At 37.5% G+C, this 27937-nt stretch overlaps 4 protein-coding genes across 6 annotated transcripts; 2 read left to right on the forward strand and 2 right to left on the reverse strand.

Annotated features, from left to right (window-relative positions):
- Positions 1–56: 56 nt before the first annotated feature.
- Positions 57–1253, forward strand: LOC108044405 (odorant receptor 59a). Its single transcript, XM_017123405.2, has 2 exons — positions 57–781; positions 839–1253. Exons 1-2 carry the CDS (start codon positions 57–59, stop codon positions 1251–1253), a joined length of 1140 nt encoding a protein of 379 aa, XP_016978894.2.
- Positions 1254–5768: 4515 nt separating this feature from the next.
- On the reverse strand, positions 5769–6860 carry LOC108044404 (serine protease grass-like). The gene is made up of 4 exons (XM_017123404.2): positions 6623–6860; positions 6515–6557; positions 6270–6448; positions 5769–6213 (listed from the first exon to the last, which is right to left on the reverse strand). The coding sequence occupies exons 1-4, from the start codon at positions 6831–6833 to the stop codon at positions 5774–5776; spliced, it is 873 nt and encodes a 290-aa protein (XP_016978893.2). The 5' UTR covers positions 6834–6860; the 3' UTR covers positions 5769–5773.
- A 1023-nt stretch (positions 6861–7883) lies between these two features.
- On the reverse strand, positions 7884–20792 carry LOC108044402 (serine protease grass-like). The gene is made up of 5 exons (XM_044456971.1): positions 20542–20792; positions 8763–8933; positions 8656–8698; positions 8410–8588; positions 7884–8353 (listed from the first exon to the last, which is right to left on the reverse strand). Exons 2-5 carry the CDS (start codon positions 8830–8832, stop codon positions 7884–7886), a joined length of 762 nt encoding a protein of 253 aa, XP_044312906.1. The 5' UTR covers positions 8833–8933; positions 20542–20792.
- LOC108050752 lies at positions 12621–27933 on the forward strand. 3 transcript variants are annotated; one of them, XM_044462016.1, is made up of 4 exons: positions 12621–13217; positions 25367–25498; positions 27158–27463; positions 27546–27933. In XM_044462016.1, exons 2-4 carry the CDS (start codon positions 25382–25384, stop codon positions 27729–27731), a joined length of 609 nt encoding a protein of 202 aa, XP_044317951.1. In that variant the 5' UTR covers positions 12621–13217; positions 25367–25381; the 3' UTR covers positions 27732–27933. The 3 variants fall into 3 exon arrangements, with proteins under 3 accessions (XP_044317951.1, XP_044317950.1, XP_016988074.1); XM_044462015.1 differs by lacking the exon at positions 12621–13217 and adding an exon at positions 14760–15056; XM_017132585.2 differs by lacking the exon at positions 12621–13217 and adding an exon at positions 21769–21925.
- The last annotated feature ends 4 nt before the right edge of the window (positions 27934–27937 follow it).

Consider the following 27937-nt stretch of genomic DNA (forward strand, 5'->3'; position numbering starts at 1 on the left):
CCAAAGAGTATTTAAGTAAGACACCTCGCATTTTAAGGGCAATAAATCCAGAAGACATGGCAGAAGTCACAGTCGATAGTCTATATTTTTTCGGGAGCCATTGGACAGCCTGGCGTGTCCTGGGCGTGGCTTATATTCGTGTCGAGTCCTGGCGGAATCTGTACCTCTTCTACAGTATTGTGATGAATCTGTTCGTGACCCTGTGCTATCCCTTTCACCTTGGGATGTCGCTCTTTCGAAATCGCACCCTCACCGAAGATATCCTCAACCTGACCACCTTTGCGACCTGCACAGCCTGTTCGGTAAAGTGTCTGCTCTATGCCTATAAAATCAAGGATGTTTTGGAAATGGAGAGACTTTTGAGGCTACTGGATAAACGGGTTGTGGGTCTGGAACAACGTGAAATCTACGGACAGGTGAGGGTGCAACTCCGGAATGTCCTGTACATTTTCATTAGCATCTACATGCCCTGCGCCCTGTTCGCCGAGCTCTCCTTTCTGTTCAAGGAGGAACGTGGTCTGATGTATCCCGCCTGGTTTCCCTTCGATTGGCTTAATTCCACCAGGAACTATTACATAGCAAATGTGTATCAGATCGTGGGCATCTCCTTTCAACTGCTGCAGAACTATGTGAGCGATTGTTTTCCGGCGGTGGTGTTGTGTTTGATCTCCTCCCACATAAAAATGCTATACAAGAGATTTGAGGAGGTTGGCGTGGATCCAGCGAAAAATCCGGAAAGAGAACTAGAGGCCTGCATCACAGATCACAAGCATCTTTTGGAGTAAGTGGATTTTCTATAATTTTCTATAAATTCTTATACCTTTTTTATTCCCCGCAGACTTTTCCGTCGCGTTGAGGGCTTCATATCGCTACCCATGTTCATTCAATTTACGGTGACCGCCCTAAATGTCTGTATCGGCATTGCGGCCTTGGTGTTTTTCGTCAGTGAACCCATGGCTCGGATGTATTTAATTTTCTACTCCTTGGCCATGCCCCTGCAGATTTTCCCCTCCTGCTATTTTGGCACTGACAACGAATACTGGTTTGGACGGCTTCACTACGCCGCTTTCAGTTGCAATTGGCCCACTCAAAATAGGAGCTTCAAGAGAAAAATGATGCTGTTCGTTGAGCAATCCTTGAAAAAGAACACGGCTGTAGCGGGTGGAATGATGAGAATCCATCTGGACACCTTCTTTTCCACCCTAAAAGGTGCCTACTCCCTATTTACCATCATTATACGGATGAGAAAGTGAAGCATTTAGAAACTTAATTTTGTCAATTTGGCGATTCAATTGAAAAATATATTATGGAAGTTCTTGGTGACCAAATTGGGTATTTAACTTAATAAATTCAGAAAATTACTTGTGGGTTTTGGTGCACAAAGCGCTAAAACCAGTTGATAATTCTAAACGCAAATTCTAAATTTAAACATTTTAATAATTTAAATACATATAAAAGTACCCAGAAATTAACTGTATAAGGAAGGTTAGTTCCTTTTAAGTTGCCGATGATTTGAAGAAACTAAAACTTTTCCAAGTTTAAGCCGATTTCAAAGTGACATATGTACATTTTAATACTTGTGGTTTGATTTTCTAATAATCCATATACAAATTTTTAAAAAGAATTTAAACTTCGGCTTACCTTTCTGGAAGCATACATATCATTGTTCTCTTTTAAATAAAATTTCTAATTTTTACTTAGTTTTTTCATGACCGTATTTTCTTTTTACAATAAGTGCAATGGCCGCTTCCCTAAGGAGCTAATCAACGGCATTTGCAGCCGGAAGCCATTTTCCGTGATTGCATACAAAATGGCGGGCTCGCTGCTTCCGTCGCAAAGGGAAGTCGCGGAAATGGACAAAAACGGAAATAGACAAACGAGGGGATGTAATGGGACGATTATTGTAATTTATTTTACTTTATTTAGTACTCTTTGGACTGTCCAGGCAAGCGCCACCTTTTTTTAATATATCTGCCACGTGTGTTGGACTGAACAAACATTTGCTAATTGAATCACTCAACGGAAATTTGCATAAGACAGTCAACGGACAAATCAATTGCTCAACCAGGATAACGAGACTTGAGCCGAATGCCATTGCTCGCTCATTTATTTGCACAAGCGATAAGACATTAAAAGACTTTACCCCTCCCCCCTTTGAATTCGACTCCCGAAATCGCCACCGGAGTCTCAGTCGGAGTCCGTAATGCGCTTAAGTCGGCACAAAGTCCGTGTTGGATCGGCAAAGTGAACATTGTAAAACGGAAGCCAAAAAGGGACCAAAAAAGCTCAAATTTATAGCTGGCAAAAACTAAAGAGCATCCTGGGATTGGACTGTCCCAATAAACGAGCGCCTGTGTGTGGGTGTGACTTTGTGTTTCAATCGATTTGATGACCATGTAGCCGGGCAACCAAAGTTGATTTGAATTTATTACAGAACGCATTTACTTCTGTTTGCCGCCTAATTCCCCAAGCCGAGCACGTACTGTAGTCCCTGACCAGGACATGCTTAATTTTTAATCAAAACAAGCAACAACTCAAACTGCTAAAGCCGTCTTGTTTAAGTTTTCCGCACTGGATCTCAGTACATTTAGCAGACTCAGCTGTTGGAAGTCAGTCGGAAATTGTATTTGGTCACTTGGCTCATTTCGTCGGGACCTCGTCATCGCCATCATCATTGCCCCTGCTCATCGAGTTCCCCCATCCAACTTCAGTCTGCAAGTCAGGCAGGCGGTTACTTCAAAAGTCCATTGCACTGGGGTAGATGATTTAAGTTGGTTGCCCATACTTATGCACTGTGAGAATGAGAATATGTAGTTCTTAAAATAAATGAGCTTAATTTATTTGAATCCACTAGTACATTTTCTTTAACAACAAACCTTTTTTTAATCAGCTTAATTTGACTAGAAAGCTTGCTAAAAGTTTAAATAAAATAACGAAGTCTAACATTAAAAGTCTGAACATTAAAATTAACAATTGGACAAATTTCATCATCGCTTAACAAATGAATTCGAATACTATTTCCTGAAGAACTATTCAGTTGATAAATTAAATTTTGACTAGGTAGATAAAAATATTGTTTGTTATAACAAACATTCCCTCCCTAGCGATTGGTGAAATATATTTCTCGCAGTGCACAACACTTAGCCGAAGTGGCTCATTGGCCGCTTCCTCCTGTAGAATGTAATTTGTTGCTAAGCAAAATGTTAATACGGTTGCAACAGCGAGTGGCTGGTGCCTCCGTTGCTGTGACAGCCACAAGTATTCGAAGGATAAGGATGAGAATGGGAATGCCCATCCTGATGAGGATTGCTCCTCACTTGAGTTCCAAGTGCTTACATGCATGAGCCACTCGAACTGCTCGACGGCACATGAACCACAGAACACAACAGGTGCGGGCAAACACATTTCCAGCCAACCAAATCGATCGACCTTATATTTAATTAGCAACAATCGGAGGAGGTAAAGGAAACCAACTGCTAGTAAATCCCAACAGCCAGCGGCCTTGACTCGAAATTAATAGTTTCCCCATTTCAGTGAGCAGGCCAAGAAGTTTCAAATTTTGCAAAGTAAATCAAAAGAAAAATGGCTCAAACTATCTCGGTGAAAGTTTTGTCAATGGCTTAACTTGGCCAACAGCCACATGCGACCGAAGGATGGGCAAAAAGGACATCTGCAGCGCGTTGTACTCAAGTAAATTACAAGCTTTCTTAGTCCTGGCATATTTAACCACAGCTATGTTGGCGCAAGTTTTATCTCACACTCGGAGGAAATATTAAACAATTACATGAAAACATAAAGAATAAATTCCATTAAAGAAAGATTTAAAGGAAAAAATTAAGTATCTAACAAGTATCAGTATCAGAATAAGTAAATTAAAAATACATTTTATTTAACTTTTTAGCTTGCCCACAAAGCTTCTATAAATCAACCTAGTTGAAACAATACAGTTTAAAAATCAAAAATAAATATTTTTTTTGTGTTACGTTATTAAACCATAAAATGTACATGTATTTTGTTTTAAATTTTAATTAGTTGTTAGGCTTGTAATATTTTAGTAACATTTTTTGGGCTAATTGTGCACCAAAAACAAGGATGGTGGCAAAAACAGGATCCATATGGTCCCATATAAAGAGGGGAATTTTACAACCGGCATAAGAAAGTCACTTAACGTGGGCAATGGCACATTAAGTGAGCGATGAGGGGCTGATGTGGCGAGTGAAAGTTAATTTTGGTGGGGAAATGTGAGTCTGGGTAAATGTGCAGAGGCGGTGGGTGGATTTACAAAATTTGAGGATGCTGAGATGCTGATGTTCTGGAGTGAGCGGTAGGCGTCAGTAAAAACATTTTGGCTAAACTATGCCATTAACATACAAAACTTTAACAACAGCCGGCCTGCGAGTAACTCGGCTAGCCCTCAACCCCCTCCCCTTCCCCTCCCTCTCCCCCACCGCTCTATGTTTCTCTGCGAAGCACGTAAATACTTGCCAGAAACTTGCACGAATTAACAACAAAAAGTTCGTCCTTCTTGTGTGACGGAAAACTTGGATAGAATAACACAAGACTGCCGCTGGCAAGTGACAATAACACAGCAGAAACTACACAGCGAGTGCGAGAGAGATGGCGGGGTGGTGTAAGAGCGAGCGAGAGAGATTGTTAGCCAGCAGGAGTTATAGAGAAGGTTACTCGGTTTCGGGAAAGGATTCATTGGGTGGGCCAGTGCCAAATGTCAAGCAATTTGCGGTTGTCTAAGCCAACATTCCGTCTCTTTTTCTCGAATCTTTCTGACTCTTTCTGTCGAATCTCCCTGACTCTTTCTCTCGAATCTCTCTGACTCCGTTACTTACACTTGCACCCCTACCCTATCGCCCACACCCTTTTGCCATTTAAAGCCCCGGCCTAAAGGCCTTTGGCCAAAGTATTTATAGCTCAAAACTTTATGACTACCAGGGCCATAAAAAGCAAAGCCCCCCCTCCCTTCTCCACACCAACATAATTGCCGCTAAAGAGTGTTTGGCGTCCGATGTGGATTGTAGTCCAACTATAACTCATTACGACTAATGAGAGTTATTTGTGCCCCGACGCCCAGCAAACTTCAGTCGGGACCAGAGCAAAGACGAAAGGTCGAAAATTAGTTTGACTTGTGACACAAGCTTGCAAATACACAAAGCCGAGAGGATTTTAACTCTGCCAATGGGATTACGCTTAATTGACAGCGACAACAAGTGACAGACACTGGGTGCGACAGAGACAGGGAAACATGAACAGAAAGAGAGAGGGTGAACTGATAGAATAGGAGAGCAGATTCATGTCCTAGCTCAAACTCTTTGAGATTGGCCACTAGTACATTAAGGATTCCTCTTATATTTATGCAGCTTTTGAATTTCAATCCAATAAGGATTTTTTAGATTAAGAAAAATTAAATATAATATTGTCTTGAAATTCCGATTATGCAACCTAACCTTTTTCAAGATACTTGTTATGTATGTATTTTTGTTTCCTCAAAAACCCACCTAAACTCTTTGGAAGTCAAGTATTAATTTTAATTTAAAAACAAATATCTACTTTATAGTACCCCTGCTCATTTAAAAACCTGGAAGATAAGAAACTGCTCAACAAGTGTCTGATGCAAAATCTCGACTACAGTATTGTCATTGAGTGATGGGCTGGGTAGCAAAAAATAAAATTGCATTTTACTGAAATAATCTTTATTCTTAAGACAGACTAGTTCTATAAAAAATTAGATGATCATAAAACTCTGCCTAGGAATTGCAATTCATCCGTATGTGTACGGATACCAATTGGGGTAGAAATTGTAAGTTGACCTCTGAATATCTTGTTGTACGACATAAGCTATCCAGTTTATATGGTGCGCAACATTCGTAAATACCGACAATTGTCCGCATTCTCGATGTCCATAGCTGGTAACTCCAGCCTGAATGACTTGATTTACACCGTTTATATTCACCGTGGCCATTAGTGGACCACCAGAATCCCCATAACAAGTATTCGAAAAGAATCCTTTGGCACAGATCTTAGATGAATCCATACTTCCGTAAATGGAGCAAAATGATCGATCCACATGCATTAAGGTGGCGGCCAATAGTTTGTTGCTCTCTAAACTGTATGCTGTTTTACCCCATCCTGTGGCAGTGAATGTCCTGATTTGCGGCAAGAGATCGACGTTGGTCAGCAGACAAATGGGTCTTACGTAGTCTAGGATAAAGGAAGTAACTTGAGAAAGATACTTGCTAGACAAGCAACTTACTTACCTGTATATTGCACCGACCTAGCCAGTCGAAACAGAGCTATGTCGTTCTGATGCCCAAAGCTCGAGTAACTTGGGTGACTTATTTGAGCATGAACATGGACTCCATAGGCACTGGGCTTGCAACCTGTTGCAGAACAATCAAATAAGGTTGCTGTGTCAAACTCTCCTAGGAAAGCAACCCTATAAGGAAAAGACTTGACCTTGTTAAATCTCTAGAATAAATAAAATATAATTAAAAATACTCACGTAGGTGAATTAGATCTGCAATGTGCAGCAGTAAGCACAAAATCTAAAAGTAGTTGCAAATTATTCGGACTTTATTAAAACTGTTTTTATTCTAATTTAAATGCTTACTATTTGTGATGAGTGAGCCGCCACAGTACGAGTTGTGTCGTATCAGGACCATCCATGGGTTTGCTAACATGTTTGCCACCTGACCATTCGGAATGAACGATGCGGAATTGGAATTGGAAATGGCGCATTTCGGTTCCAGAAATGATACACTTGATTGTCCATCTCCCAGAGTAAGAAAAAATAATGTAATTACAACTGCGACTATCTTCATGCTTAAGTCCCGACTAAACCTTTTCAGTTGAGTTCTGTTTAAAAACTGATTTTATTTTCTAAGTTGCTGCTTAGGAAGCTAAAATAAAATTCTTATTCTGTGGCCAATCATTTGTCCCCCACACAGGAAGTGATCATTTTCGGTTCAAGTGGAATGTCACAAGACATTCATAGAGCTCATAAATTATGCTCAATTTATACTCAATTTATTAGTGTTCGTCTGAACAAACTTTGAAGATAAGCAGCAGCATTAACGCATTTTCAGGAATTTCATTGTACAACACGCACTTATTCCCAGACTGCTATCAATTATATTATATTTATATAATAAATGAACATCAATCTTACACAGAGAAAAACAAATCAGCGACATTGTGTTGAATCAGGGAAGAATTTAAAACAATTTAACAACCAAAAAAGTCATAGGCATTTAAACTTGTTTCCCTTAAAATTCCAAACATTTATTTTTCCATTTAGAATATAACGCTGTAGTTACCGAACTATACCTTGAACAAGTTTGAGATTGTAACTTATTGGGAAATTATTCATTGGCGTTTCTCATTAGTTGTTTAAATATATATTTTTTGGAAATACTAAGAACTTTTTTTAAAGAATTTTATTATATTTGGAGGATTTTTTAAGAAACGAAGTATTAAAGAATGAAAAGCTATTGCTATATAGAACATTGTATTGTGGCAACCTAACCTTTTTCAAAATTCTTGTTATGTACGTATTTTTGTTTCCTCGAAAACCCACTTAAACTCATTTGAATTCAAGTATTAATTTTAATTTCAAGTTCAAGAGTTTAGTGTCATTAAAAAAAAATTATGAAGATAAATACTTTATGGTAAGCCCTGCTCATTTAAAAACCTGGAAGATAAGAATCTGCTCAACAAGTGTATAATGCAAAATCTAGACTGCAGTCGTCATAGAGCGATAAGCTGGGTTGCAAAAAATACGATTGCATTTTATTGAAATAATCTTTATTCTTAGGAAAGACTAGTTTTATGGAAAAGTAGAAGATCATAAAAATCAGACTAGGAATTTCAAATCATCCATAGATATACCAATAAGTATTGGGATAGTAACTGTAAGTCGGCCTTCGAACTTTGGGTTGGAACTGCGTATTCTGAGCACTTCCACGTCGTACGACATCTGCTATCCAGTTTATATGGTGCACGACATTCGTAAACACCGACACATGTCGGCAATTTTGATGTCCATAGCTGACAACTCCAGCCTGAATGACTCGATTCGCACCTTTTATATTCACAGTGGCCATTAGTGGACCACCAGAATCCCCACGACAAACATGCGAATCATATCCTGCGACACAGATTTGAGATGAATCCACTCTGCCGTAAATGGAGCAATACGATCGATCCACATGCATTAAGGTGGCGGTCAATAATTTGTTGCTCCCTAAACTGTATCCTGTTTCACCCCATCCTGTGGCAGTGAATGTCCTGATTTGCGGCAAGGGATCGAAGTTGGTCAGCAAACAAATGGGCCTTATGTAGTCTAGGATAAAGTAAGTAACATGAGATAGATGCTGTCTAAACAAACAACTTACCTACCTGTATATTGGACAGGCCTGGCCAGTCGAAACAGAGCTATGTCGTTCTGATGCCCAGAAGTCGAGTAACTTGGGTGACCTATTTGAGCATCAACATGGATTCCAATGGCATTGGGCATGCAAGCTGTTGTAGAACAATCAGTGATGGTTGATCTGTCGAACTCTCCTAGGTAAACCACCCTAGAAAGACAAGACTCGACCATCTTAAATCTGTTGAGAACTATGAAATATATTTTAAAATACTCACGCAGGTGTATTGGATCTGCAATGTGCAGCAGTAAGCACAAAACCTATTAGAATAATATTTTATTCGGTCTTTATCAAAACTTTGTTCATTCTTATTAAAATTCGTACGATTTGTGATGAGTGAGCCGCCACATAAAATGCTGCTTTGTATAAAGGCCATCCATGGGTTTCCAAACATGTCTGCCACCTTACCGCCGATTACCCTGGTTTTCGATTTTCGCGATCCGGCAATGGAAATGCCGCAATTTGGTTCCAAAAATGATACACTCGATTGTCCATCTGCCAGAGTAAGAAAAAATAATGTAATTACAACTGCAGCGATCTTCATGCTTAAGTCCAGACTAAACGATTTGCAGGCCGGAGTATGAGATTTTAATGCATTTCAACTTTGGAGATAAGCAGCAGCTCTCCCAGTAACGCATTTTCAGGAAATTCATACTACAGCACGCAGTCATTCCCAGAATGCTATCAATTTTATTATATTTAAATAATGTAATCTGTGTAAGATTGAAGTTACTCAGAGAAATACAAATCAGCAACATTGTGTTGCAACACAGAAGAACTTAAAACAATTTAATAAACCAAAAATTAATAGGCATTTTAGCTTGTTTGCCTTAATTTCCATACATTTGTTTTTCCATTTGAAAGATAACACTGTAGTTACCGAACTATACCTTGAAAAGGTTGTAACTTATTGGAAAATTTTGCATTGGCGTTTCTTGTTAGTCTTTGAAAGATATATTTTTAGGCAATACCAAAAACTTTTTTAAAAGAATTTATTATATTTGAAAGATGTTTTTAAGAAACTATGTTTTAAAGCAATCAAAAGCTTTGCTTTTCTTTCTAAGAGTTTGTTGTAGCTATTTTAGCTAGAACAACTTGGTTTCCGGGTAAAACTTTGAAAAATACCCCACCGCATAAATTTAAATCGAGCACCCAAAAGTCAGCATGAGCCCACAATTGCGAGTTAAACGATCGCCATAAATCCCTGGTCGAATGAACTGGTTACGAGCAGTCCTGCAGTTGCGCTTAATCACAGGTAACACTCTGCCGTTTAAATGCAAATGATGCGACTCTGTGCGGTGGCAATAAACGTGGCCAAGAGGCATTTCGCCCCACATATGCGGAAAATGTGAATGGAAACGCGAATAAACAGAATGAACGTGTGTAACCAAGGTTCAGGGAGCCTAGAGTGAGAGAAAATCTTGATTACATTACCTTTTTTTTTTAATTTCCTTAATACTTAACATTTCACTGTTATCAAAAAATTTAAAACTGAAAATGTATCTTAAGGAATAATCTAAGGCTTAATTTCGTCACTAAACTATAAATATTTTAGGTTATATTAATACGTTATGATATGTTTTAAAAATTAATTTGTTTCATATTTAAGTTTTGTTCATAGCAAATCCCTTTAGTGTTTAATTGTTGAGAATATTTAGAAAGTATTTAAATATAATGCCATTATTGAGAAATATATTTGGTATATTTTTTCAGTGCATCTGGGCTCTTATTACGGCAGGCTCAGTGGGCGTCTGGTTGTCGGGGGCGTGGCCCCGACACGTGCAGCTCCCACTTCGCGAAGTTTTCGGCGGGCAGGCGGGACAATTGAAAATTTAAGTGCCGCCGAATGGCAATGACAATAATGAGCATGATGACGAGTGTTTTGGGGGATGGCAACAATTATGCTGATGATGTGTGTGCCACACCATACCCCTAATGGGCGTGATCCGATTGTTTTCTTTCGTTTAAAAGGAAACAAACAACGGAGTGGGGATTTTTATGGCTTTGGTTGACTGATAACGAGTGATTAAATGTATTTTTAAACGGGTTTTAATGCGATTTGCAATTTAATGAGCCGTTTCATTGCTTACAATTTATTTTATTTTTTCAAAGTTTTACTTAGATAAACCATAGACAAAAGTAAAAAGGAACATTTAGGTATCTTGTAAAGACTACAAAAGCATAAAACATTTTCTTGCTAACTCGTATGGAAATTTTATATTTACCGCATAGCCACAAAGGTCAGCAAACTTACAAATTCTATACGACTTCACCTTGTGTGACTTACAAATATATGTGAACAAAAATGTTGACATCTTAGTGTTCTTATTGAAATTTGAAAAGGAAAGAGTTTGCTAGATGTAAAGGTTAACTTTTAATACATATATATATGTATGCATATATACATATAATCGGTTACATCTACTATTTCGTAAAGAAAACATTTAAAGCTTTGTCAGTATTTACAAATGTATTACATTTATTCAACATAAATGGGACTGGATTTATTCATTTGCAAAGTCTTGCTGCCAGATATAAATTAAACTAATTATAGCAATCGGAACTTGCAAGTGCAAGTGATTATGATGAACTTTATTTTCAGCCTTCAATTTCATTCTTGAAACATTACTTATATTCTGTTGCTTGCTAAAAGCATTTTCCTTTAATCAAAATTCTCTACACACTCCGAAACTAAAAGTTGAAATCCATGGCGACCTTGACATGTTTTGGTTTAGTGACTCGCTCACGTCCGAATAGATAAACATTTGTTAAAATGACATTAAATTACACGAATGTCGGCTGACAAGGGGCAATTTAAAACTAATTTTGCGATCATCAAATGCCACCACAGCCAAGGCAGATGAAATAATTGCACAGATGTACAGATAAAAGAAGACCAGGGCAAATTCAACATTTCTAAAATAAAAACATAATCTTACTGCGAATAATATTAAATATTTTTATTTAAAAAGAAGATAAGAATAGAAAATATAAATTTAAGTAATTTATATATTTCTTAGGTAAGCTTGTTTTTAGGGAACTCTCAACTTCTAAATAAATATAACAAATTTTCCTTTCACCTTTTACATAAGTAAGAAGACACAGTTGTTGATACTTTTTGTTTACACTTCATTTAATGCAATCAATCAAAAATTAATCACACTGATGGGCAGAATAACAGGGAGCGGCTAAGTAAAAGTAATTGAATTGCAGAAATTAGTTAATCGATTCTATTCAGACCAAGGCAGTTGTCTCACTTTAAGTGAGTGATTTTGCTTGCGTCGAGTAAACCAATTTAAGTAAATGCCCCACCAATGCCGTAACCCGAAACAAACCCAAGCTTAACTACACGTAACCCAAGACCCACACTCTGTTGATGTTTAAGGTCATTGCTGGCTGTGATTAAAAACTGCGTGCTGTAAAATATACTTGAAACGTAATGTTCGGGTGTGCACTTGGCGGCATCCACGAGATTGGCATAATTGCAACCGCAGTGGCAAACAAAAACAAAGCCAAGAAACAGCTGCTTCTCGCAGAGTGCGAAATTTACTCAAGACTTGGCACAATTTCCGCTTTGGCTACCTGGTGGAATCAGAATTCAAGGGTATCTTAATGAATAAGAATAGTAGCAAATAAAGACAAATGCACCCAACCCATTAATAATAAATTCAATTTCGATGATTATAAATATTTTCAATTTATTTCTATATTTACGTTGTCTTTATTCTGAACTTTAAATTAAAAAGCGTGTCTTGGTTAAGACTCATGCCTGCCATTTTGATTAATTACTTGCAATTACTATTATTAACTTATTAGCCTTTATATAATCTTAAAGCATAAATGTGGGAATTAAACTATTACACTAAAACTACATTTTAAGTTTTAAATTATTTTATTTATTTTTTTATATTTGTTTGATCCAACTTTTTATATCAAAATAATTTTGCAACAAATTATTCGCCCTTCGAAATGCTTTTCTAATCCAATAAAAATCAATAATCCTCGGTTCTTTCTTGTAAACAAATAAATACTGTATATATAAAGAGTATCCCCCAGTCGAAATACCAAAAGCAATCATTCCTATTAGCTTTTGTTTGTATTTTGTGGGTCCGCAATATTGGGGATAAAGATGTAGATGAACTTGGAGCTCAAGCTGGAGTGCATTCATTTGAGATAACCTTACTGATTGTGGGCTGGAAAGGCGGATGGAGACCGAGATGGGATGCCCACACAAAACTGACCATAATTGAGATGCCAAATGGATTCACGTGTGTGCCGAAATTTCCTCCAACCCCAATCGAATCCATCTGCGTGAGCAATTCAGTTCTTGGAATCCTTCGCTTATTCAAACATTTCCGGATAGCAGAGGCGTACTACTTCCGCAATAGAATCACGTAGGCGTCCAGGACCAATTATTGTCCTCTGCCTCCGAAATTCCGTATGCAGGAGGACGGGGCGCGAATTGAAATCAAATTTGATGTGAAAGCAACCGAGGGATATCGGCGGGAATCATTACTGATTGGTTTTTGGCCAACTGCTTCTGATTTCGAATATGTTTCTTCACGCCCTGATTCACATTGAGTTTTAATAGCAAGCAATTAAAACTGTGGTTCAATAAATCTAAATAAATTTCGCCAGAAATTTCGCTATTTTGGCATAAATAACAATAGTTTGAGACTTGCGGGTGTCAGTTGAATAGAGTTTCTAGACCGGCGAACACGTCAAATATCGATAAAGTTAACCGGCATTCAAATCAAGTGTGAACCAATCGCAAACAAGGTAAGGTACAAATATTCACACCCAGGTCGGTCTAGACCATGCGGCGTATGAGTGATGCAGTTGACTCATCCGCCCGGTAAGCCAGGTGAAAGTTTGCTCTATCCACAATTGCAGTCTACGTTTGCGGTGCATGGCGAATTGATTGCCGCATATGCGGAAAAGAAAGTTCACAACCGGCTGCTAAACTCAAACAAACGTCAATAACCCAGCAAAAGACCAACCCACCATCGGTACTGCCACTCATATATAATATTCAATTGTTTACGAAGCAGGGGCAGCTTCAAATATCCAAACGGCAAACGGCAACTAATCAGCCAGCCACTCAGTCAAGCCTGACTGTTGCCTTTTCGCACCACTCGATATATGTAAACACAAATCCGAGTATATTGAAACAAAACCAGCGGAATGCACAAACTGATCGATGGATACCCTCGGAATTAATTGACCCGTTGAGCCTCTTAAAAATAACTTTTGAATAGTTTATTGATCGAACTAAAGGTTTTCCAGACAGCTTATATTACAATGCGTACATAACACTCCACGTAAAGAACTTTTTTTTTCACATCTTTTTTTTTCTGTAAATAATTGTTTTAAAACTGAGTTTTAGCTGTCCCCTTTTTGAGTAGGACGAAAATTTTTAAATTGTTAAAGAATTTTTTTATTTTGAATTTTGTTTTACTGTGTATTTTAGGATTTAAAGATAGAGTTAGGTTAAGTTAGTTAGAAGCTATGAAAATTGGACTTTAAAGACTAATTTCTCAATGTTTGACATAAAGCCTAATTCTTTGGAAACATAAGTTCGCTTTGTCGTTGCGATGGTTATTTTTTCGAACGACAAATTTTTAATTAGGGCTTTGTCATACTTGAAAAAATGTTGGAGAACTTTTCTTTATCATTTTAGTTTTGCCGACCCAAAAATTTTAACTAGCTTCAACATTATTATGAGAAAGTAAATGTTTCTCTCATTGAGAAATATAAATATTTTATTAATCAAACCAAAAATGTTCTAGAGAAATATTATGTTTTTGTTGCGGTCTAAATTTGTCTAAGGTCTAAGGAAATCATTGTGGTAGAGTATCAGCAAGTTGTCAATGATACCCAAGCACTTTTTCTCTGTGTATCTACACCGAGCGAACGGCTTGCGAAAGGGTTGGAGCTGCGCACGCGCAACGCGTACGGAGAACAGCTGAGCTACGTGCTCGGCTACTTAACTGCCCAGTGACCACCTGCTCATCCCTCCACCCTTCCGAGATCCCAGAGCAAACACGTTAGGCGCCAACAAAGCTGAGAAACTCGCCTGGCAACCCGCTTCCAGCCCAGCCCGCCCAGCTCAACAAAATCTGAAAAAAAATCAGAAAACAAAAAACGTAAAAAAGAAAAAAGAAAAAAAAATAATAATAAAAAGAAAACAAAACGTGAGACGGTCCGTTGCCGGCTTGAGTTGGCCAGAGCGTCGGAGCCAGACTTGAAGCTTGTAGCTCGTAGCTCGTAGCTCGGGCTTGAGGCTTGAGATTTGAGGTTTGGGGCTCGAGTGGCGGCGGGTAAGAGACTCTTAAGTGCTTAGCTCAGTTCAGTTGCGAATTTCATACAACACGAGACGGTTGCCTCCGAGCGGCGTTCTACTACGAGTCCAACAAAACTCCACTTCGATTCCCCCAAACAGAATTTGCCGAAAAAAAAAGTACCGAAAAAAAAGTGAGTTTCGCGATTAGGCGGAAATTAGTCAAGCAAATAATTATTCAAGTGTGAGTGCTCGCGAAAGTGGTTTCAATTCCTATAATTGGGAGTGTATCAAAATAAGTGGTCAAAATGATTGAGAGGCGCAGTCAACTGGATAAGGTAAAACATCAAATCAACTTCAATTGAATTTGCCATTAAAATTAGTAGAAACTTTTACTAGATACTTTTTTTTTATTAGCCTGGTTATATGTACAAAACACTTTTTGTATGCAAAATTCACTAATTGCCAATGAATGTTTTACGAATGGCAAACTTCGTCAAAACGTGTGAAATTTTTGATGCAAATTTCATAGTTGCAAAACTTAATAACCTCCCATAAACAAGATGCAACAAAACATATTTGAGTTCTCAAAGTAAATATTACTTAAGTAAACTATTTGAGGGCGTTTACATACTTTTTGAAGTCTATTCACCGTTGGTTTTACATGTAAATCTACTGAGGGCGAAATATAAATTTGTTCTTTAACTAAGAGCAAATAGTTTCCAAAAGTAAGCCTCACACTTTTGACTTTTAAATAAACAATTTTGGAGCGTTGAAATACTTTTTAATGTATCCAAAATTTATCATAAACCAGTTTTAATAAACTAAAATTATTTCTTAGAATAGTTTTATTTAAACCAATCCTGTTTATAAATAACTATAAAACTTGATATATTTAGAATTTGTTGTGTTCTTTTTTGGATAGTTTTATATAACGAACTAAATAACGTCACAAAAACTTTGTCGGCATACTTCGGTATATTTTATTTTCATTATTATACAATTATTAAGAAAACTCAAATTATTAGGTATATTATTTAGTTGTGAAAATTAAATGCCAGAACTTTTAGAAGAGTACGCACGCCTTCGACTTTCTGTAAACAAATTCATGATCATGGTTAATGGCGGCTTTAACTGTTTGATATATAGTTTCAATGATACAAGACACAGAACGTATTTATTTTCTTGATTGCGATCACCGTAAAGGGTGCTAGCTGGTGAGGTTTAATATCTCGCGATTCACATTGTTGTCGGACCTCTGATTCAGGTTTTATTCTGGGTTCAGCAATCTGATTAATCAAGTATGTGCGAGATTTTCTTTTCAGGTTCTAAGCTTCTGCCAGAACCGAGTTCTGTATGCCATGTTTTCTGTATCTTCGTCTGCTTATCTTAATACTTGTATTCGCAAAAGTGGTTGAAGCTGAAATCCACATACTTTGAAGTGACTCAGTCGTAGCGCAGTCGACTCATTTGCATTTGTTTGGCAGTTAATAACTTTTGCTTTTGTTTGGCTGCTAGTCTGGGCACTGAAAAATGTTTGAAACCCTAATTAATTATGTGCGTGTCAAATTACGTAAGATGTTCCGACGAAATGAAAGTAAACGCTCAAATGTCTAATTTATGCGGATTCTCAGAGATCGTTTCGGTTACAATGTATTTAAAGCGCTAAGCGTCATGGCGATCTTATATTTATTCAGCGGAAATGCGACTGTATTTTTGGCCAACTGATCGATATAAAGCTATATATAGATATACGCCAGTGGATCTGCGTCACTGCGCATGCTCAGCTGCATTTATATGGAGCTTTAAGTTGGCTCTGAATGAATCGAGATAGTTTCTTATTCTTGACCGTGCTTCGTGTCACGTAGTCTTTGATCAAAAGCCACAGGCAGTGAGGGGAATATCGGGAACCCCCATATCTCATTCTTCAAGCGGAAGTCAAGATAAAGTTCCATGATTAATGAGAATCTGAAACTCTGTACGTAATTGCCTAATTTAGTCTTGTTCTCACTTGTTGCCAATTCGTAAAAATAAAACTTAGTCGAAGCAAAAAGAACAACTTAAAGAGAAGCAATTTACTTATTTTATAAAATTTGCATTTAAAATATGAACCATTTCATTAATTAATTAAAGTGAAACTTTTGCTTATTTTATAAAAACAATATGATATTTACAAACATTTTTGATATCAACAAACGGGTAAGCATCTGCTTAATCAGATTATCACGCTCTGCTTTAAATTAATAAACGCATTAGCATTTATGTCATTCAATTATCGCTTTAATATACTCTTCTTTGAGAAATTTATTTAAATCTAAAAAGTGAACGTATTTTCAAAATGGCTTCCATTTTAATTACGGTATTATTGGTGATAATTTAAATTCATTATGTGCATTGCTTTTTGGGAAATAAAAAATTAAATAATAAAGGCTTTTAATAATGCCTTACTTAAAAAAAAATATATGTTTGTAAACAATTTCACAAGAGATAAATTAAAATATATCTTAAAATAAGTCTTATTTGGATATGTAGCGAATTAGCCTCTTAAACGATATGTGGGAGCGTTAGCAATTTTTTCTTTTTTGTTTGGTTCAATGCAAATTAATTTCGTTCTAGGTAGTAAATTAAATAAACAAACAAAACCCACTTTTTGCCTGGCAATTGAAATAAAGCGAATTAATTAAAATGATTTTATTGGCATCAAGTGTGTGTGTGTGATACTCCTGTGGGTTTGCTTAAATGCGATGCCAGCGAATGCGATGCGAAATGGGTGGTATTAATTAACTGCATGATTAACGATAGCACGATGGTTACCTCCCACTCCGTTAAACAAGGTTTAATTGTAGTTTAACTTTGCCATTGAACCTTGTTCATTTCTCCCAGAGCACTTGGCGTATTATCTCAATTACGGGTTAGCAATCCACTGCCACTCGAAACAATAACAAACTTGGCCCGGTAATTAAATCAAATCCGCCAAGAAGAAGAAAACGTTAGCTAAGCAAATAATACATGTGCGAACATAAACAACAACAACAACACAATCTAACAACAAACGCGAAAGCCGCTAAACAAATAATCAATGTTGGAAAACGAAAATATGTAGTTATGGGTATATGTATCTTAAAGAACGTTTATCTGCACGTGTTTTGGAATTCGGAGTGAGGGGTGAACGGAGAAGAAGAAGAAAAGAAGAACAAGTCAACACGCTAAAAATATCAACCAATTTTTTCCGCTAAAAGGTCACGTACAAAAATAAAAGTCAAAACTCGACGCCAAAAAGCAAGAGACGCGATTCAAACAAACAAAAAAGAACGTAATTAAGTTAAAGAAAAATCTGGGAATCAAGCTTACGAAATGGGTAGTGTGTTTTTTGTTTTCGATGGGCATGTGTGTGTGTGTCGGTAACCCCAAGCAAAGTCAAGGCCCTCTCATTCACTCTCTCTCCCTTTCGCTTACTCTTTCGCTATGCTGATTAGCTTCGGATTTTACAGTTACTCCATGACCCTGAGCAATGTCAGGCAGTGGCTTACACAGGGGGTACATAAAAATAATATTTAATATTTATAATTCAATTTAAACTAAGACAAAATAATTTTATATACATGATGCCCTCATTAATCATTTTGTAATATTGACAGATTTTATAAAAGGTACATTAAAAAGAAACTTAGCTTAAAATGTCACAATTAAATTGGATATTAAAATATGAAAGCTTATTTAAAACTGGAATTTAAAACACTCACAGTCTAGAGTATTTAGTCATTGAGAAAATCATCTCGTAAAAGTATACCAATACACCAAGTCGTTAAATTTATAAATTTGTTAAGCTATACCCCTCAGTTGAAAAAATGATTCTCACGCCACAGACTTAAACATTTTACACCTATCTTTAATTTTGAACACATAAGTGTGACCAGTTATTAAAAAAAATAGGTGCCAAAATCGTTGAACAGGCAAATTTGATGCTATCCCCCTTTGTTGCCATTGTTTGTTGTTGCGAGAGCTCGTTGTTTGGCTATTCAAATTTTATGCATTGTCAGCGGACAACAATAAAATAATATGAGTGGGGGTAAACAGCCGGTTGAACATACAATTCAATTTAACGCTATGCGGCCCGCCCGGTTATTTGGTTTTCTAGTTCAAGTTGAGGGTCAGTAGCTGATTCGGCTTGCATTTTGGCCCGGCTTTGTGTGTTTGTTTGCAATTTGTAAAATTGCCAAACAAATATTGATTGGCGAACGCAAAAAAGGCAAATCGAAATAGCAGTATCTGCTTGTCGACAACGGCGAAAATCTCACAGTTGCTCCCTTCAATTGCCCCACCTTTAATGTTTATATTTAGCCAGGGCAAACTGTATAAGTGGGACGAGGTAGGGTGTTCCTAAGGGCGGAGCCGGTTTACCGTGATTCATCACAGGTTTAATGCATCACCCGTCGAGTTTTCCACACAGAAAATATAGATTATCTCTATCTGCGTACTAAATGTTTTAATTGCCACTTATTCATTATATTTTGAAGCCGACAATGACTCAATCTGTTTTTTCTACTGTAAAGAAATATGTCTCGTTACAAAAACTTTACCCATTATTAAAATATTTTTAATTTAGTAACCTTTTTAAATATGGTTTGACTATAGTTCGTAAGGTTTTTAAGTCTACTGTCAATTCTCTATAAACTATACCTTTAATTATAATATTTTAAAGTCATTTTAGTAAATAACAAATTAATAGCCTTTTTAATTTTGGTTTTACTACACTTCAGTTCGGTTGGTTGTTAAGTCTTGTGACAATTCTCTAAAATATCTTGATTTGATTTATTGATAGACCTTTTAAAAAGTTGAAAATATTACAGTTTTTGCAAGTGCAGGAACTTAATTCAGTTTTCCAAACAGGTGAGGAAGGTTAAAGCCACAAAAGCGGCACTTCAAAATGGAATATGGTATAGGAAATTAATTGAACAAGGTGGAAAGTGAGGGCTACACGTGACTGGTTATGCGGTAGATCAGTAATTAATGCATAAGTAGACTAGCAAACAATTATTCGGATGACTGATATACAGTCATCCCACAGGGCAAAGTTTCTCTTGCCCTTTGCTCATGAATATTGATTGGCCAATTGACGGGATTATTTAGTGAGTGATTTGTCTGCCGTCAAATCAATTTTTATTGAGGTAGATCAAGTTATTAAGCCAAACAGGTTAATCTTAGAAATGGCATAAACGTAAGCTCTTAATATTTAGCTAAGATCAGATAATATACTATATTTCCTTGTTAGTTTACCAAATATGATTGATCTTACTGAATTAAATGTTATTAATGAGCCAAATTGTTAACTAATAATTAAACATACGACGGAAAGCATATGTATTAATGCAAATGAGCCATAAAAGACTTAAAAATAATTTTTATTTGTGGAACTCACTGAACTTGTTTTAAGTTGGATTCTTCTTTACGTCAAATTTGTTTTTTTAAATTCCAATTTCATTACCTTTTATTATAAGTTGCCACTATAAAAAAATACTTCCGACTCTGTAGAGAATATATTATTATATATTCTTGTTTTATTGTGGATTTAGACATTTTAAAAAATATTTGACGACAACATTCTACAGCTGATACAGAAAATATCGATTCATTAAGATGGCTGCATACAATTTTAAAAATGGTAATTTTGTTTAAACGATTTCAGCAGTGCAGTTTATACATATTTTATAAAAATCTTTGGTCTATATATTTCGGAATTTACTCTTTCTTCTGATTTATCACAAAGGCCCTAATAAGTTTACAAATAAGCGGTATATAAAGAGCATATAAATATCGACTTACCGCAGTTAGCTTCCTTTCTTCTTTAGTTTAAGAATAGCCAAATTTATGTATTCCTTATATCTGGTTCTGGTTTTTAAGCCTGAGTTCAAGGCGGTTCCGGTCGATTCCAGCTGCAGTTCCATTGTGCAGCCAACTTATTATCGACTCAAAACCATATAACTTTAATCGCCGAAATCGTAGAACAACGAAACCTGGTCTGGGATCGAAACTCGGTCAGCCAGATGAGGTGAGCCACTTGCGAAGAGCTGCGGTTCCAGTGATCCACTGAGCCCAGTGATCCACTGAGCAGCTGAGCGGTGGAGCAGGTTCACTGAACTGCAGTCACCTATGGCTTGGCATTGGGAGCGAGCGAGAGGCAGAGCGCACTCACTGTGGGTGTAAAGAGCTCGGTGAGTATGTGGGTCAGGCCGACAATTACACTGAAAGTAGGCGGTCCACTTTTCCTCAAACCCGTTTACAGTTAACGACGGCAGATGCTAAGAAAGCTGGGAAAACGGAAAGAACGAAAGAAATTCGCAGCTCGCGTACGTTCTCTTTTTCTCATTTGCGAAACTTTATATTGCAAGATGGGCTGTAAAGTAACAGCGCTGCACTCTCTCTCTTGGGTAATTTTTAGCAATACCAAAGACTGCTAGAAAAAACTGTATGAAAGTATGAAAGTAGCTTCATATATCTCTTTCTCTTTATTTACCAGCACTCTGTGACTCAAATAAGGTTTCTATTTCTAGATTTGTAATTTTTATTTTAGCGTTGGTAAATTGCAACTTGCACCTAACCTTAACTGATAAATTTAATTTAAAACAATATATTTGGTTTTTCCTGATAGTAATTAAATTTTATTTTAATGTATCACAGTTTTTATTTCAAACCGCCAGTTGTAGTTATTACTAAAGAGCCACTGTGTAAACAAGAGAGAGATAAAAGTAGTAAAAACACTCTCTTTTCTCTTTTGTATTTGCAGACTATAACATTGCAATTTACACTGTTCTTTTAACAGTGCGGCAATAACCACGATCTCTCTCACTCTCTTACATTAACAGCAGCCGGTCTGCTAACAGCGAGAAAGCAAAGTGAAAGAAATCGCTGTAACATTTTCATGCATGCAGCCCCACTCTCTCCCTCTCTCCCCTACACTCAAATGCAAACTTTTACATTGCGATGCAAAGAGCGGAAATGCGCTGCTGTTGCTCTCTTCATGTAACGCAGGCTATAAAAGCGGCGCATGCGCTGGGTGTTTTCCGCAGTCGCGCAGCTGCACTCGAAAAGAACGCTTCGTCCGGTTAATAAGTTCTTCCATTTAAAGAAAAACCTACATAAAATCATTGCCAAAATGTCGACGAGAAACACAACTACAACGCAGCGCAACCTCTACATCACAAACGAGGTGAGTTCCTGCTTTGCCAAAAACAAATATAAGCCAAAAATCAAAGCACAAAAGGAATGCGCCGGAATGAAATAATTTACGAAGTCTGCCGCGGGCACTTTTGATTCTGATTACGATTCTACTTCTGATTCTACTTGTGATGCTGATTCTGATTCTGATTCTGACGAGTGGCACTCCGAAACTGGCTGCTAATTAGTGCTGCCTCATTAAAAGCGAACCCAAACTAACGAAACTGTTGCTCGGACACTCGAGACCGCTCTTCAGAAAAGCCAGAAACCCAGAAATTATAAACAGTGCAAAAAGTCGGGCAAACAAATCTGAATAGCAACGGCTGGCCCTGCTGCCTTGTAATTGCGAAACAAAAGCCCCATTTACGCCAGGTCAGAGTTTCCGTCCTGAGCGAAATACCCAAATTAATAATCAATGGAAACAATTAGCGCGCGAAATGCTTTTGCGGGAAAACTCGTTCCCAAAACACTTTTGCTTTTGCTTTCGGATAAAGTCTCTCAGATTCCAAGAACGCTGGCGCAATATTGGATTTGAAATGATTAGAATAAATTAGTATTCATTTTCGCGAGCAAACAGCTGCGGGCTTAGAGCTTAAAGAAAGCAACAGTAAAACGCAAACAGCAAATATCCAGATTTTCGAGCTGCCCGCAGGCCAACATGAAAAAAAAACGATGAAAACAGAGGCCCAAATAAAATCAAATGCAAATTATAAAGAAATAATAATAATAATGTGGCTAATTATGAGTGAAATTTGAGGAAATCAAATAAATAGAAAGAAGAACAAAGCGAAAAGAAACCGGTCATTGGCAGGGAAGTGGAAAACAAATTTGACAGCCTTAAAGTAATAAAAACAAACAGGGGAACTCAAGTTTTTGAAGAAAAAAAAAATGATTTAATATTGGCTAACAAATCTTAATAAATTCTAAATAAACTGTTCGGTTTTCGCTTTAAAAAATAATTTTTGTTAAATCACTGAATGTAAATACAAATTTTTGGTTTTTTTAAGTTTAAAGATGAAATTATAACTCGTATTTGGAAATTCGTTTTTAATTAAATTTGTTTTTTTAAATACTTTTTGAAATTAAAATAATAGTAACTGACATTGAACTTTGAATGTTTGATTATGCATCAGCAAGTTTTATTTTAAAATATAAATTTTTATTTTTACAATCTTTAACATGTGGAGGAATAAAGGAATGCTTTAAATTACGTGAGGCTTTAAATAGAACACACTGGAGCAGGTGAGCGAACTGCTGCGGTTACCTCATTAGCAAAGTTAAATGAGATTGTGTAATGCCCCCGCCCTGCCCACTAATATGCAACCGAAACTATAATTAAGCATGAGCGACGCAAGAAGACGCCAATTGCCACCCTCATGGGCTGCAGCCCAGTTTTGTTGGCAAAGTAATTAACGTTTATTGGCTGCGGACAAACAAGAAGTTCGTGGGCTGCCTGCCGCTGCGAGTTGCCGAACACTCGGCTTATTTTCGTTAATTCAATCTTCTTTTCGAAAAACATATATTCAAATGTGGGTCCTGGTATTCGGTTACGCCCCCACAAAATGCGCGCCTCTGTTTGTTTACCGCGCGCTTAGACGTCTGTTTGCTTGCCCAATATTTACCCGAAAATTTTAAGTAAGAATAACAAAAAGATTTTTGAGCACCCAAGTCAACAGAATGTCAGTGGCACAGTGAGGCGAAAGAGCCACAGATATGTACATAAGTGCTATCGATGGCAACAATTACCAGACATCGAGGCGTATGCGTGATATTGCTAGTCGACATATCACGCATACGCCTAGTATGCAAACGGAAACTGCATGAACAGCAAATGTTTTTGACCAAGTCTTGTGCTCATACCGTCTGCTGTCCGGCTGACCGTAATTCAACTTGGCCAGCTGCAAACAGATTCAATTTACATTGCGAAATGCAAATGCATTGGTCAGAATAAAATCCCATATTCAGATCTCGCTTCGGACAACTTCTTCTTTTTTTCCTCTCGTTTTATTTCTCTTTTATTTTGTGGTATTTGTTCAGTTTTTGTCATGCAAATGGAATATCACATTCTTACACACAATTCACTTAGTGAAAAGGGTAAACTGCTTGATTGGCAACCTTTCCTATAAATCTAAAAAGGGACAAAGGTCCTAGTCCTGTAATTTATATTTGTTGAAAATAGTTTTTATGTATTTTTAATTACACATTTGTAACTTTGGCCGAAGCTTACAAAATTGTCCATCCAGTTGCTTTAAATTCCAAACATTTTCGTTTTGCAAGAAAGGTCATCTTTATTTACATAGTAAATATTTTTACAATTTAAAATATCTCTTTGCTATACTCAGTTTAAACAGCTCTGAAATAGTTTTTAAATGTGATGTGTAAGCATTTAAAGACCACAAAATGAATAAAGGTCAAATATCAACTCCTCTAAATATGAGCATGATTATGCTAACGGAATATAAATGGATTTTATTTTTTTAACAACACAAACAAATAGCAAATCATGAACTCTATTTCAACTCCAGTGAATAAAAAAACCCATGTTTCTTGTCGGCGTTTTTTGTAAAGTTTTCAAGTACAAAAGCGGACAGAATCTTTTTGGCCAACTAGGGTCACGGCTGAGATTTGTTTAATTATTTGTTTAATTAAGCGGCAGCATGCGGCTGCATTTGTGTCAGGGCTGCCACAGAATCTCCAATGTCTCGCAGCGCTTAATAATATTCGTTAAAATGCTTTTCGAGTAACAATTAGACAACAGCAATTGCTGGGTTAACTGCTGTCCCCTTCGGACCCCGCCTCTTCTGGCCAAAAGTCATGGAGTGTCACGGCCTGCTGGACTTGCTTTGACCTGCTCTGCACTCGCTTTTTATGTTTCCATTTTTTGATTGCTGTTTTACGTAGTTCAGAGCCAGACGGCACAACAAACACAGACAGTCATTGATGGATATATACTTGGATATACTCGGGTTTTCGCAACTAAATGCGGGCTCACAGTCCGTTGGATTTGAACCTTTCGCCTTGGACGGCTTTCGAAATACTTGGGGCGGGAAAATTCACTCACTGCCAAGTGGAAAAACTCGATGCATCCAGCTGAAAAACTGGTTGGCTGGCCTTGGTCTAATCCACATTTCAGAACCTCCAGCCAGCAGCAACAGGCAGCAGATTCTGTCTCGACTGGCTTTTCCAAACTTGATACTCGATTGTTTGGCCTACGTTTCAGCCATGGCTGTTGGCCAGAACGAAAATCTCGTCGCTGCACTGCAGCCAGCCACTTGACTTTGCAATCATACCGTTTTGGACCGCAGCACACCAAACAAGTGACGTTCAAGTGCGGAGATTGCCAAGATCATGAGCTTCAACAATGATGTACGGCGGCTGTCGTCTCCATTCGATGCACATCCTTTAATGACATTTCTCCCATCTATTCTTTCAGATAATCATCACCGCCATGGACCGATTCGTTTGGTTTGTCCTCCTGGTGGTCATGTCGCACCTGGTCACCGAGTTCACCCGCGTATCCGGATACGCGAGAGGCCAGCGTCACGAGCTGGTGCTGCTGAACGATGTAAGTATCGAAACCTGCTCGGAAGGTCATTAAAAATAATTACTGAGCGGGGCTGGCACGCAAAAATAAATGTTAAAAATATGGTTTGACATTTTAAGAAGGCTTATATAGTTTTTTTTTTAAGACACACAGTTCTTTCAAATTGCATATCTGAACCAGACAGTTAATTGAAATAATCTCTAACTTTAGCCTAAATGCAAATGTGTACTTTTTCTATATCAAAACTATATCGTTCAAGGATCAAATCAAAGTCGAAAACATTTTTTGCATATTATACTATCAGAAAAAACTGTATTTTTATGTGATTTCTTGTCAATATATAAACAGAAAAAATCTTTCTTAAAAATCTTGAAATATTAAAATTTTAAATATTATATTTTTACTTGTTTTTTAAGTTTATTTTGAAGAACAAGAATATTTATTTTTAATCGTATTCTTACAAGAGTGTAAATGTTAATACACAATTTTCATCTCTGGTTTGTTTCTAAGAAAACCCTAAAAATATTTTCAAGTCATATAAAAACGAGGACGGAAGCTAACTTCGGCAAGCCGAAGTTTTAATACCCTTGCAGACTTTGACGAAATTGCTAAAAGTGAAAAAGTAGCGAAAGGAATAAGCTATACATAAGTAAACTAGATTTGCATCGTTTCAAGTCAATTGCTTTTATACTGCAAAAATGTCATATACAAAAGGGATACTTTCGCAGCCTTTAACAATTTTTCCTATCTCCTTTAAGATATAGACTTCCGAGCGGCAAGCGCTTTTACCCTAATCAAGATATGCGTAAATAAATAAGAATTGGAAAATTTTATGTTAGTAGCTTACACACTGCGCGAAATATTCTGATAATCATCAAATTTGGACCGATTTCACCCTATTGTTCCTATGGGAGACGTCCGATCGGCACGCGCTTTCACCTTGATCAATGTATGCATAAAAAAATAGGATTTGGAAAGATTCATGTCAATAGCTTGTATACTGCGTGAAATATCCTAAAAATCATTAAATTTTAACCGATTTTACCCTTTTGTTCCTATGGGAGCTATAGGATATAGACGTCCGATCGTCACGCGCTTTTACTCTGATCAAGGTACGCATAAAAAAATAAGATTTGGAAAGATTTATGTCAATAGCTTTTACACTGCGCGAAATGTCTTCCATTCTTGCAAGTTATATCCGATTGTTCCTATGGGAGCTATAGGATATAGACATCCGATCGGGGCGGTTTTCAAACTTGATCTGCGTACACTTGTTTTAGGACGACTGTGAAAGTTTCAGATCGCTAGCTTTTAAACTGAGCTCGCAAACGGTATTGAAACAGACGGACAGACGGACAGACGGACGGACGGACGGACGGACAGACGGACAGACGGACAGACGGACATGGCTATATCGACTCCCCTATTGATCCTGATCAAGAATATATATACTTTATAGGGTCGGAAACGTCTCCTTCACTGCGTTACAAACTTCTGACCAAAATTATAATACCCTCTGCAAGGGTATAATTTTAACAAAATTCTTTGTATTTTGGAATTTATATATTTCATATATTCATTTTCTCTCTGTGCTTCTGAAACAGATATGAGCTTAGCTTACTTTTGATTATTCGTTGACGTAATTTTGACGAGTGATTAACATTTTGGTGACCTTTTCAGACGATGCTGCAGCCGATGCCCGTCCAGAACATGGTCCTCTATCCCAGCCAGGACTATGGCCAGTACCAGCAGCATCCCTCCTCCTCCCCCGCAGGCTCCTTGGGCAGCCTGCAGCAGAATGCAGCCATGCTGTTCAGCAGCTTGGCCGCCGGAGTGAGTCCGGGAAATGGAGCAACTGCAGCGGGATCTGCTGTCCCCGGCAGCAATGCGGCCATTTTGGCCCTGGGCGATAGTCAACCTGCTCACACGGCCGAGAACACATACCCGATGTTCAGTTTACGACCCCTGATCGACAGCATTTTCGAGGTGAGTTCACGCCATTTGCCCTGCAGTATTTTGGAATTCACGAAAACCGAAAACCATGATTTATACGAATTTTCTGCCCCAGATTCCAATTTCGACGCTGCGCGCTGTCAACAATCTGGTGGGTCGCCTGACCGGAGGATATCGCCAGGCCCCAACGGAAAAGTCACAGAAATCGGTGGCAGCTGGAACCGCTTTGCCATCCAGTAGACAAAATCCAACTCTAAATGCACATCCCAGTTCCCATCAAATGCGCGAAGAGATGGCGTAATTTTATGCCCCATTTTAGTCAGTACTTATGTGTGAATGTTGTAATTCCTGTAATATTATGTTTAGAGTGAGTTTTTAGTGTGCATTTTTTACCCTTGTGATATATGTGACCTTGTTGTAAGTCTAGCTTAAGGATATTTATGTCCATCCAGAAGAAAATCCCAAAAAAATAAGATTACACAATAAATGTACTTCCTACAAAGAAAA

Source organism: Drosophila rhopaloa, unplaced genomic scaffold (assembly GCF_018152115.1).
Source record: "Drosophila rhopaloa isolate 14029-0021.01 unplaced genomic scaffold, ASM1815211v1 contig_115, whole genome shotgun sequence".
NCBI classification, from domain to species: domain Eukaryota; kingdom Metazoa; phylum Arthropoda; class Insecta; order Diptera; family Drosophilidae; genus Drosophila; species Drosophila rhopaloa.